We start from the raw sequence: 11,216 nt of genomic DNA, 5'->3' as shown, positions 1-11,216 counted from the left end.
GTGCCTATACCCTCAGACACAGCGGGCATGAGCAATGCGAGGGCTGCAGGCCGGAGGCACTGGGTGGGCAAAGAGGTGTGTCCGTCTGGGTCTGTCCCTGGCGCTGAGCCAGGCCTGAGTCATGTTGCTCACTCCCTCCTCCCAGCTCTTCTCTGCTCACCTCTGTGCTGCTGCTGAGGGAGGCCCGCCCTGGTGCCAGCTGCTGCTTGTGCCCTTGGGTGGGCATGGGTAGAGGGGCTGGGGCTGCCAATCCTGCCCCATCCCCTGCCCAGGCTTCCCTCCCGCTCCACTGAATCTCTGCTTAGGTTAATTATAACTCTGACCTAAGTGCCCTGTGACACCAGGCCCCAGCGGCCCTGCCGGAGAACCAGCAACCAGGTAGGGGAGAGGCCTAGAGAGGGGATTCAGACGTTCTATATGTGGGGGGCTAGGCTAGGGAGATATAGGTCTGGGGGTTGGGAGGGGGGGCTCCTAGGAGAGGAGCCTCTGCCCCTCTCCTGCAAGTGTATGTCCCTAATAGCTTGATAAGGCCCTCGGGTTATCTGGGCAACTGAGGAGAGAGGGTGGGAAAGCCAGGTTGGGACCTGTCAGGTGCTTGAGGCAAAGCAGATGCCCAGGCGGACAGACAGCTGGGCATGCCCTGGACTCGCAGCTGCTTCCTACTTTTGAGAGACTTCTGTCCTCCAGGTCCGTGTCCCAGCCATGCTCCCTGCAGACGTGCCCCTCTCCCACCAGAGCCCTCCGGTGCTGCCGCTGCTGCTGCTGCTGCAGCTGCTGCCCCCCACAGCTTCCTTCTTCCCCAACATCTGGAGCCTCCTGGCTGCCCCCGGCTCCGTCACCCACCAGGACCTGACTGAGGAGGCGGCCCTCAACGTCACCCTACAGCTCTTCCTGGAGCAGCCGCCCCCAGGTCGGCCCCCACTTCGGCTTAAGGACTTCCTGGTGAGCATCCTCAGGTCCTGTCACAACCCAGCTGGATTCCCCAATTCTTTGGGACTTCTACTCACTGAGGGCTCTGCTTGCCAAAAGAAGGGACATCCTCTCCTTGCCTCCCCACCTCTACCCCCTGTAATGAGTTCCCAAGGGTCCCGGTCCTGAAAATCAAGAGTCCACACTCCTTAGCAAGATCCAGAATTGCTCCTCCCTCATAGGGCCCAGCACTCAATTCCTTGCACACCTCATCCGAGGAAACATGGGCAACGGTCCACTCCCAGGGACCTCTATTCCCTAACCTACTCTCTCCAGGGCCGCACCCTCCTCGCTGACGACCTCTTTGCTGCCTACTTTGGACCTGGATTTCCTTCCCGGCGGTTCCGAGCAGCCTTAGGTGAGGTGTCTCGTGCCAATGCAGCCCAGGACTTCCTGCCAACATCCAGGAACGACCCTGACCTGCACTTCGATGCAGAGCGGCTAGGCCAGGGACGCATGCGCCTGGTGGGGGCTCTCCGGGAGGCCCTGGTGGCAGCCAGTGCCCTGGAGCACACCCTGGCCCGCCAGCGCCTCGGGGCTGCGCTTCACACTTTGCAGGTGAGAATAGCCTGAATTGGTCAGGGGGGTTCTTCGCTCTGGGTCTTCCCTTCCCCCAGAGAGAGGCTTCCTCAGGGTGCCTCCTCGTCACACCTCCCCCTGCTCAAGAAGGGATGGGGTGCTGCTTGCCAAAGCCCTGAGGCTGGTCCCTAGTGCCCCAGCTGTGAACTGGCAGCACTTCCGGTGGGAGCAGCAGGAGGCCATTGTGGCCGGGGAGAACACAGCGGTGGCCAGAGGTCTGGCCTTTGGGCTCTGAGGGAGATGGGAGCAAACACTGGGAGACTCTCACTTGAGGAAAGCTCCCTTCTGGGCAACAGGCAGAGGGTGTGGAGGGCACTTGGGACATCTGACAGCAGCCGCGGCGTTGCAGGAGTTGATAAAAGGAGACTTTCTAGATGGGGAGACTCAAAGGAGTGGGGTTAAGGGCTGGAGATTGTGATAACAGTCCCCTTCTGCCCCCCTGCGCCCAGGATTTCTATAGTCACAGCAACTGGGTGGAACTGGGGCAGCAGCAACCACACCCTCACCTCCTCTGGCCGAGGCAGGAGCTCCGGAGCCTGGCACGAGGTACAGCCATGACCCTGGTGCTGCGGGAAACCCACAGAGCCGAGTCCTGTCAGCCTACCCAACCCCTGTGTCACATCCTCAGGTCACATAGGATGTGACATTGCTTCTTCTTGGGAACAACCTGTGAGGTCCCCCCAGCCCAGCCAAAGTCCAGGTCACTTAGATAGCTTCTCCAAGGTCATACAGGGGAGGACAGAGCCAGGGCCAAGGTCTGCAGACTTCAGCTGAGTTCTCTTTTATATGGCTTCCTCCCCCAACATGGCATGGAGCATACAGAGCTCTCGCTTACAGCCCCCTCTTCCTTCCACCTGAACTATGGCCCGAAGCTGCCTATTGTCTACTACAAGTTGGCTTTGTGTCCACAGCCCACATAGGGCTCAGTCCCTGCAGTACTGCTCACCATGCTTCTGGGTTTCCTAGCGCAGTCCCTGTCTCATATATTCAGTCTCATCACCAGATGATCTCCGGGGTTTTTTTTTCTCCAAGCCTAGAAGGGTACATACGGGCTTTGGCAAGCTGGGAGGAAAGCCAAAGTTTGGATGGACAGGGATAAAGGTCAGTGGTGGTAGAATCTTGGGGTCTAGACCCCTGTTCTCTCTTCCCAGTGGACGATCCTACCTGCTCTGATTGTGAGGAGTTGAGCTGCCCTGGGAATTTGTTGGGCTTTACACTCCTCACGTCTGGCTACTTTGGAACTCATCCCTCCAAACCTCCAGGTACCAGGCAGAAGTAAGAGGAGAAAGTCCCCTCCTTTCTTCTGGCCGCCTCCCTAGGGATCTCAGAACTGTAGGCCCTCGTCCCATTTCCTATGGCTTCACTTCCTGGAAGAAGGCGAGGGCCTTGGGAATTGGGTGGGTGGATGGAGGCCCACTGAGGAGGCCATGATTGTTGGGGGGGAAGAGCTTCTTACTCAGCTGCTAAGACCTCTCCATTACCCAACAGCAGCTTCTGGGGACTGACTGGAGGGATCAGGGGATCCACTGTGTACTGTGATGACTGACCCTTCCAGATTTACTCTAGATTTGCCCTCCACAAAATGTCATCTTTCTTGCTGACCCTTGGCTGAAGGCTGAGAGGTCAGGCCAGGTCAAAAAGGGCCTCACTTTCTTAGGAGGCAGTGGCTTGTTTACCTCCACACCCCCAGATCTCTTTCCCAACCCAGGGAAATGTAGCCATGGGGGCCGTTTTGACCGGAGCAGTTCCCAGCCCCCACGGGGAGGCATCAACAAGGATAGCACATCCCCAGGCTTCTCCCCCCACCACACACTACACCTCCAGGCGGCAAAACTGGCCCTTCAGGCCTCCATCCAGGCCTTCAGTCTCCTGAGAAACCGCCTGGGAGACAGAGGTTTCTCCAGGTGAGTGGTTTCTGCGAGACGCGCTCCTCAGTGGGCGTGTGCTCCTGGGGGACCTGAGTAGTCAGTGTCTGGGGACAACTGTGCAGGCTCTTCCCTGTGTCTCTGGCCTTCTCCCCAGACTGCTGGACATCAGCCCAGCCTCCAGCCTGAGCTTCGTCCTGGACACCACGGGCAGTATGGGTGAGGAGATCAATGCTGCCAAAATCCAGGCTCGCCACATTGTGGAACAGCGGCGGGGCAGCCCCATGGAGCCCGTCCACTACGTCCTGGTGCCTTTCCACGATCCAGGTAACTGTGGTCGGAGAGGATAGTGGAAGGAAAGTCCAGGGCAAGGGGTAAATGCCACTGGTGGGGAAGTGGGGCCTCATGGCTCCACTTCCTTAACAAAATGGTGACACCTCCCGTGGTTGAGTCTTTACTGGTACCTGTGTGCATATAGCAAACAACTGGGCACGTCTGTTGTTTCCAAAATGGTAGCACTTAATCATGATCTGTGCTTAGGTAGGGGACTCTGCTTCCATGCTAATCAGCCATTCTCAATTCTCTCCATTTCCTGTAGATGAATGTTGGGATAAGGGATGGGGTTGGTGGGTGCAGGCCCCCGTGAAGCCTCTGAGACAGTTAATTATAGTGTATTTCCTTTCCCCACTGAACTGGAAGTCAGACCCTCTGCCCTGGGTTGACCAGTCACTGTGCATCCTTAGGCTGATCATTTAGCCTTTTTTGCCTCAGTTTCATCGTCCATAAAATGGGTCAGTACTTGTCTTATCCTGCCCATCTCCTAGGGTTGAAATGACCGCCAAATACCCATAGGACTGAGAATTCCCTATGGGCAGAAGTTGAGTCCAATCTACCTGCATAAATCTCACAGTAGCTGGCATTTAATAGGGGCTTAACACATATTTGATGGAGGTTGTGTTTTTTTTAAAAGATTTTATTTATTTATTTGACAGAGAGGAACACAGTGAGAGAGGGAACACAAGCAGGGGGAGCTGGAAAGGGAGAAGCAGGCTCCCCACAGAGCAGGGAGCCCGATGTGGGGCTCCATCCTAGGACCCTGGGACCATGACCTGAACCAAAGGCCCACGCTTAAAAACTGAGCCATCCAGGTGCCCTGGAGTTTTGAATAATTAAGAATTTAGCACTTATAATGGGTCAAAGCACAATTCTAAGGTTTACAAAATCAACTCATTTAGTCCGAATGACTCTGTGAAGTAAGTACTGTTATTTTTCTGATTTTTCTGGTGAGGAAATCGAGGCCCCAGGTCTTTTCATACTTACACGCATACCTGATAAAGGCCTACTTAGGACCACAGGAGATGCTGCCATTTTTTGAAGGAAATGAGGTCCATTTTCCCCCAAGTGTAACTAGCCCTTGCCCTGCCCATATAAATATAAGGGAATATTGTTATTTCAATACTTGTTCACCCCAGGAGCCTGGCCTCGACAGCAGGCCTCTTGACTGGGGAGGTGGTCCTGGGTAGGGATAGGGGACCCTGCTCCTCACTCACCTCAACCTCCTTTCTCCCTCCCCAGGGTTTGGTCCTGTCTTTACAACCAGTGACCCTGACAGCTTCTGGCAACAGCTCAATGAGATCCATGCTTTGGGGGGTGGAGATGAGCCTGAGATGTGCCTGTCGGCCCTGGAGGTCTTCCCTACCCCCCCCACTCTGTCTTCTCCCTTTCCAGGTCCCACCACCCAGGGGAATTTGAGCCTTCCTGGGACCTCCATCTCCCTCCCCACCTTCAGAGCTCAGTCCCCCTAGCTTCCCTCCTGGGTTCCAGGGTCCTATATCCTTCAGTTCTGTCCTCCCTGGTTCTACCCATTCACCTGCTGCCACCATGTTTAATGCCAGCGCTCTCCCTCCCTGCCAGCTGGCTCTACTGCACACCCCTCCGCTCTCAGACATCTTTGTCTTCACTGACGCCTCCCCCAAGGATGCCATGCTCACCAGCCGGGTGGAATCCCTAACTCAAGAGCGGCGCTGCAGAGTGAGCACAGCTGACGGGGACCTGATGTCAGCCACCCAGGGATGTGGGGGACCTGAGGATGACACCTTCACAACGAGCATCACCCCACACTCTGGTGGCTGACCCAGCCTTGGTGTGGGGCGGGAAAAGCAGACAATGAGTATAATGTTTCTGGATCCCTTATTTGATGCTGAATTCATATTTGAACCTGTCGCCAATAAACCTCTTAAAAAACTGGGGATCTAGTTGCCAACAGTCCACCCTGTGGGTGACATATGGTGACAAGTACAAAGGAGTGGCGACTGCTAAGTGAAGGCCTTGGGGTCGTGTCACTGAGAGACCCAGCAGTGGCAGTCGGAGGGCAGACAGGGACCTTGCCACTGGTCATCAGCTCTGTAGAGCCCTTGGGCACAGAAGACCCCTGTTTACAGTGGGGGAGTTCTCAAGTACTGGCTTCTCTTCTGGGCACAGGTGACATTCCTAGTGACTGAAGACCCATCGAGGGTTCAGGGCCGAGCTCGGCGTGAGGTCTTGTCCCCTCTGCGTTTTGAACCATATGAAGCGGTGGCCCTGGCCTCAGGAGGAGAGGTCATCTTCACCAAGGATGAGCACATTCAAGATGTGGCCGCCATTGTTGGGGACAGCATGGCTGACCTGGTGAGTAAGTGTGGGCACGGGAGGGACTAATGCTTTCCACTGAGAACTAAGGGTGTGGGTGACACGGCCTCTCTTTCTCACAGATTAATGGTTTAACCCAGTGTGTTGCCACTACAGTCAGAAGGGTGGGAAAGGAGGTTTCTCTCCCTCTGAGATCCGTGACTACCCACCTTCCACATTGCTCCTTCCCTATGAGTACTGTCCCCTGTCCCCCAACCTTGGCCTCCAGTAGTCTGTCCTCAGGGCCACCACAGGAAATCCTGCCATCTTTTAAGGAGGGACAAGAAGCGATGGCTTCACCCTCAATCCCTTGTCTCCACTTTGTCACTGACTGTAATTCCATCCCTGGCCCCCTCCCTGTCACTGGTCTCCCTTCTCCTCGTGTGACTTAGTTTCCTTCTGTCTCCACCCTTCTCCTGTCTTAGTTCCCACCTCATTCACTGCCTTATCTTCTCCTATGTTTTGTGGTTCTTCCCATCCTTCAAGGTTACCCTTCCCCTGGAGCCTCCTGTTGTGGTGTCTGGGAGGCCACTTGTGTTCAGTGTGGATGCGCTGCTCCAGAAGGTCACAGTTCAGATCCACAGGGAGGTCAGCAGCTTCTGGATCAGGAACCCTGCAGGTACTTCCCCATGTGTGTCTTGAGGCAGAGGGAAGAATGGAGGAGAAGGGTGACATACTAAGGGATGGGGATGGTCCCCTGTGCCAATCGCTTGCTCCCCCTCTCCCATCAGGGGTCTCCCAGGGCCAGGAGGAAGGTGAGGGGCCTCTAGGTCACACGCGTCGCTTTGGGCAGTTCTGGATAGTTACCTTGAATGACCCGCCACAGACAGGGACCTGGGAGATCCAGGTCACAGCTGAGGGCACGCCCCGGGTGAGAGTGCAAGGTAAGGAGGGAGCTACTCCTGGGAAGGGAAGGGAGGGGAAGGGAAGGCTGCAGAGCTCAGAGAGCACTATCAGTCACATTCCTCTGCGGAAGGTCTCTGATTGCCTTGGCTCTCCTCAGCTCAGACATCTCTGGACTTCCTCTTCTACTTTGGGATTCCCATGGAGGATGGCCCCCACCCTGGCCTCTACCCCCTGACTCAGCCAGTTGCAGGTATATCTGTCCCCCTGCCCCAACTTGTCCATTCTTATTTTTTAAGATTTTATTCATTTATGAGAGAGAGAGAGAGAGCGAGCGCGAGCGCGCCTGCGCTTGCACTCATGAGCTGGGGGGAGGGGCAGAGGGAGAGGGAGCAGCAGGCGCCCACTGAGCAAGCAGCCGGATGCAGGGCTCAATCCTAGGAGCCCCGGATCATGACCTGAGCTACAGGCAGATAGATGCTTAACTGAGGCAGTCAAGTGCCCCCATTATTTATATATATATATTTAACTTTGTATTGAGTTACAACCTGTACAATGAAGGGCACCAAACTAAAGTACACGCGGGGTGGACTTCATATAACGAACCATGTAACCAGTCCTCGGTTCCAGATTTAGAACATTTCCAGCATCCCAGAATCTTTCCTGACCCTGCCCAACAGTAACCCTCAGAGGTAACCCCTTTTCTCCATCTGTACTCCCCAGGAATAACCCCTATTCCAAAAGCCATTCATTATTTTCTCCCTGTCTCTGTATCTCCTGCGGACCCCGTTCTCCCCACCTGTCCCCAACCCTGTCCCAGGCCTCCAGACCCAGCTGCTGGTAGAGGTGACAGGGCTAGGCTCCAGAGGCAAGCCCGGAGACCGTCGACCACACTTCTCCCACATCATCCTTCGAGGGGTCCCTGACGGTGCTGAGCGGGGCCGGGTGCCTCTGGAGCCCACAGGACCGCGGGAGCGTGGTCTCTTCACCGCCTCGCTCCCACCGGCGCTTCTGTCCACCACGGGACCCTTCACTGTGGAGCTGATCGGCCAGGATGGAGAGGGGCGAGGCCTGCACCGAGTGGCCACCCAGCCATGCACCGTGGTTCCCGTCCTTCTGGAGGTGAGACGCCAGGAGAAGGTGTGGGTGGCGAGGGCTGCAGCAGCCCCTCTTGCCGTGACCCACCCTCCTCCTCCACAGTTGGGCGGTTCCCCAGGGTTCCTGGCTCCAGGCAGCAAGGCCCCACTCAGCCTCCGCATCACTAGCTTCTCAGGTCCTCAGGATCTCGACCTTAGGACATCTGTCAGCCCCAGCTTCCCTCTCACCTCCAATCTCTCCAGGTACAGCCCCTGAACCCGCCTGCTCAGTTCTGGCGAACCTTTTGGTTCCTGGCGTTGGGGTCTGATGCCTGAAGCCCCGCCTATAGCAGCCCCCTCCGATTGGTGCTGGGTCTTCTCCTGCTCGCTGGCGCTTAGCTCAGACCCTCGGACCGCTGACTCTCAGTTCTTCAGAGCTCGGCCCTCGGCCTGGTGTCTGTGTCCACTTGGCAGGGTTCGCCTGGAACTGAATGAGTCCGCCTGGGGATTCCTATGCTTGGAGGTTCCGGACTCAGCCATGCCAGACTCAGTGGTGACAGTGACTGTGACCGTGATAGGTCGAGAGGCTAGCCCAGGGCCTCCCACCCACGCTTTCCTCCGGCTCCTGGTGCTGGGCCCCGCCCTGCAGGTGAGGCACGCCTATTCCCATCTCAGGCCACACAGCCTAAGAGGAGGGCCCTGTAGGCTTAATTTGGGTACAGACATCCTGACAGCCTCTCCCCCTTCTCCCCAGGACCCTCTGGCCACCCCTGCCCACTCATCTGGCCCCATCCTCACCTCGACCAGCCCGGCCTCCACTTTGGTGACTCAGGGAAGGGCCAGGGGAGGGCGGGTGGACAAGCCCTGGTGGGGCACAGTTGGAGGGGTGCTGCTCCTGCTAGGCCTGGCCTCCTGGTGACACGGAGGGATGGCTCTCCAGAGCTATTTGCAATTTTGCCCCGTTGGTGAGAAGGTAATGTGAGCCTTGGGACCCCACCTCTCCCAGGTGGGATGGAGGTTTTCCTTCTCTTGCACTTGTCCCTCTCTTTCTTAGTGAGATCGGGATAGAGGACAATAGATTTTCCCACAATGCACTTTCTTTAACCCTGGTGGGAACTAAACCAAATACCTCTTTTTGGAGAAAGTTGCTTCCTATCTCTCCACAGCATCTCGTTATTCCACTATTTATTCATGCTTTCCCAAGCTCAGGTAGAAGGAAAGATATATGGAGAGTAGACTAAATTTGGGAGTGGGGTTTATTTATAGAATTGTTCTTATTTAAAATTCTGAAGAAGCCCCTATTTTATTTTTGTATTTAAAATTCAAGGACGGTTTCAATAAACATGTGTTCTCTAGAGTGGGATTTCAAAGAAAGATCATTTAAGCACATCATATAAGGGAGAATGAGGGCATAAGAAGATGAAATGGAAGTTTTCAGTTGCAGAGAAGAAACTTTACACCAAGATGTTGGGACTTCAGTTGACCCACCACCTGGAGCCATTTATCTGTTAAGTCAAGAAGCAGAATGAGGAGACGGGGGGTTCTGACTCAGCCTTCCCCCTCACCAAATGAGGAAACCCAGAGAAGTCTTTACACACGGGTTGGGCCCTTCTGCATCTTGGGACAGCCCAGCTGAGGGGTCTCTCCTTTTGGCCGAATGCCTCCCTTCTGCCTCAGCAACTCCTGGAGGAGAGAAAGAGTGTGGGCATCTGCCCACCGCCCTCCCCCCCAGCAAGGGTCCAGAGCTTCCGCCCTATACACCCCCCCCAATTCCTACAGTTTACCTGTTGCTGCTGTAAGTTCTGCTTCCTTGGCCTTCCCTTCCAGTCCTGGGCAGCATAGGAACTAGCCTTATTTAGGGGATATGGGGAGGGCAGGGGAGGGGGCAGGGTTTGCTTTTTTTTCTGTTAAACATTGATCCCAAGTCCCCTCTCTACCCACACCTTCCCAAAAATCTAAACGAAAAACAATAAACTCACCTTCTCCTGAATCAGATTCTGCAAACACATGTTCACCTTTTGAATCTGGGCTAACTGGGGGCCACGAGGCTCTGAGTGTAAATCTGTTAGAAAATTCTAAAGGAGGAGTTGGTGGTGAAAACTTGCGGTCCATCTGCCACTCTTTCTGTCACCACAGGCCATACATCTTCTCCATCTGGATCCCCTCATCTCAGTAGCCCTCAAGGCAGGTGGAAAAACCCATACTCTCCACTCCTATCTCTTTAACAATCCAGTTCCTCCATCCCCCCGCAAATAGCACAGTACCCCTTTCCTTATTCCTTATGGATCCTCCCTGTCTAGTCCTGCCCTACTGAAATAATCCAGGCCACTCCCCCATCTCAGTGGAGTGATCCAGACCATGTCCCTCTGAATGGAATGCAGGCCAGCCTCCTCCAATCCCAACAATGAACACCAACCTAACACTTGGCATCCAGTCATCAGCTGCTTCCAGTTCATGATCCCTGCCTGTTAACTCTTGCCTTTCCAGGGTGGTGTCAGGCTCTGCCCCCACGTCCCTGCTCCCCCACATGGCACAGCAGCTCCGTACCTCACCGAGGGCCCCTAGATGCAGCTGTTGGTGCTGGGCCTCCCTCAGACGGCCCTCAAACCAGGCCTGGCCATGCTCCAGCAGCTCCAGCCCCTGCCACAGGGCATCCTGCTCCCTCTCCAGAGCCTGCATCCTCTGCAGCTGGGAAGGCAAGAAGCAGAGGCTGACTTGCTCCACAGCAGGGCTCTGAGCCGTGGCCCTTCCTCTCAGCCCTTGGTTGGGTTCACTGTCTGGTCACTGAGTGTGACTCCAGACTGACCACTGAGCACCTGGAGGGCAGGGGAGAAGACTTACGGGTCCTCAAAATTGAGTGGAAATGGAAGGGCAGATCCAGGGAGTGGGCGTCCCTGGGACCGCTTGCTGGACTAATACTCACCCAGAGGAAAAAGCTCCGGGCTCCTGGGTCTCGGCAGCTTGTTCCCAGTGGCAGCAGCAGAACCGTGTAGGGAGCCTGGACCCGGGGCGGTCCACCAGGACCCTGGCTCCCCATGGCTCGGAGGTGGGAAGGGCAGAGCCACGCCCACGGGTGCCAGGGCTAGTCCCTCCCCTTCTCTCCTGCCTTGTGCCCGTCCTACCTTGTTTTTCAGCCTCCCAGAGCCCTTTTTGCTGTGTCTATCTGAGGCTAGGGTGCCCCTACTTAGGAGAAAGACCATCTCTGTTGGGCTTCTTT

At 55.8% G+C, this 11,216-nt stretch overlaps 2 protein-coding genes across 2 annotated transcripts; one reads left to right on the top strand and one right to left on the bottom strand.

Moving 5' to 3' along the window:
• The first annotated feature begins 75 nt into the window (after positions 1-75).
• On the top strand, positions 76-9,354 carry LOC111152161 (von Willebrand factor A domain containing 7). The gene is made up of 17 exons (XM_022510517.1): positions 76-378; positions 688-942; positions 1,246-1,527; positions 1,998-2,094; positions 2,700-2,810; positions 3,257-3,452; positions 3,571-3,740; positions 4,989-5,101; positions 5,328-5,444; positions 5,895-6,080; positions 6,567-6,699; positions 6,812-6,964; positions 7,084-7,176; positions 7,744-8,045; positions 8,124-8,263; positions 8,474-8,648; positions 8,754-9,354. Exons 2-17 carry the CDS (start codon positions 703-705, stop codon positions 8,916-8,918), a joined length of 2,673 nt encoding a protein of 890 aa, XP_022366225.1. The 5' UTR covers positions 76-378; positions 688-702; the 3' UTR covers positions 8,919-9,354.
• A 49-nt stretch (positions 9,355-9,403) lies between these two features.
• LOC111152162 (suppressor APC domain containing 1) lies at positions 9,404-11,036 on the bottom strand. Its single transcript, XM_022510518.1, has 5 exons — positions 10,923-11,036; positions 10,547-10,687; positions 9,979-10,074; positions 9,784-9,894; positions 9,404-9,682 (listed from the first exon to the last, which is right to left on the bottom strand). The coding sequence occupies exons 1-5, from the start codon at positions 11,034-11,036 to the stop codon at positions 9,590-9,592; spliced, it is 555 nt and encodes a 184-aa protein (XP_022366226.1). The 3' UTR covers positions 9,404-9,589.
• Positions 11,037-11,216: the final 180 nt, after the last annotated feature.

Source organism: Enhydra lutris, unplaced genomic scaffold (assembly GCF_002288905.1).
Source record: "Enhydra lutris kenyoni isolate GAN:26980312 unplaced genomic scaffold, ASM228890v2 scaffoldscaffold28, whole genome shotgun sequence".
In the NCBI taxonomy this organism is placed as follows: Eukaryota; Metazoa; Chordata; class Mammalia; order Carnivora; family Mustelidae; genus Enhydra; species Enhydra lutris.
Note: the sequence above shows the minus strand (reverse complement) of the source record. Positions and strands in the feature narration are given on the sequence as shown.

What these genes read in the sequence shown, in the direction of transcription:
- LOC111152162 (XM_022510518.1), bottom strand. Translation starts at nt 11,036, where the DNA reads ATGGGGAGCCAGGGTCCTGGTGGACCGCCCCGGGTCCAGGCTCCCTAC. An exon ending in CCCGGAGCTTTTTCCTCTGG is followed by an intron (nt 10,688 to 10,922) that starts GTGAGTATTAGT and finishes TTGCCTTCCCAG; the next exon opens with CTGCAGAGGATGCAGGCTCT. An exon ending in ATCTAGGGGCCCTCGGTGAG is followed by an intron (nt 10,075 to 10,546) that starts GTACGGAGCTGC and finishes CTCCTCCTTTAG; the next exon opens with AATTTTCTAACAGATTTACA.
- LOC111152161 (XM_022510517.1), top strand. Translation starts at nt 703, where the DNA reads ATGCTCCCTGCAGACGTGCCCCTCTCCCACCAGAGCCCTCCGGTGCTG. An exon ending in TCATCCCTCCAAACCTCCAG is followed by an intron (nt 2,811 to 3,256) that starts GTACCAGGCAGA and finishes TTCCCAACCCAG; the next exon opens with GGAAATGTAGCCATGGGGGC. An exon ending in GGAGACAGAGGTTTCTCCAG is followed by an intron (nt 3,453 to 3,570) that starts GTGAGTGGTTTC and finishes CCTTCTCCCCAG; the next exon opens with ACTGCTGGACATCAGCCCAG.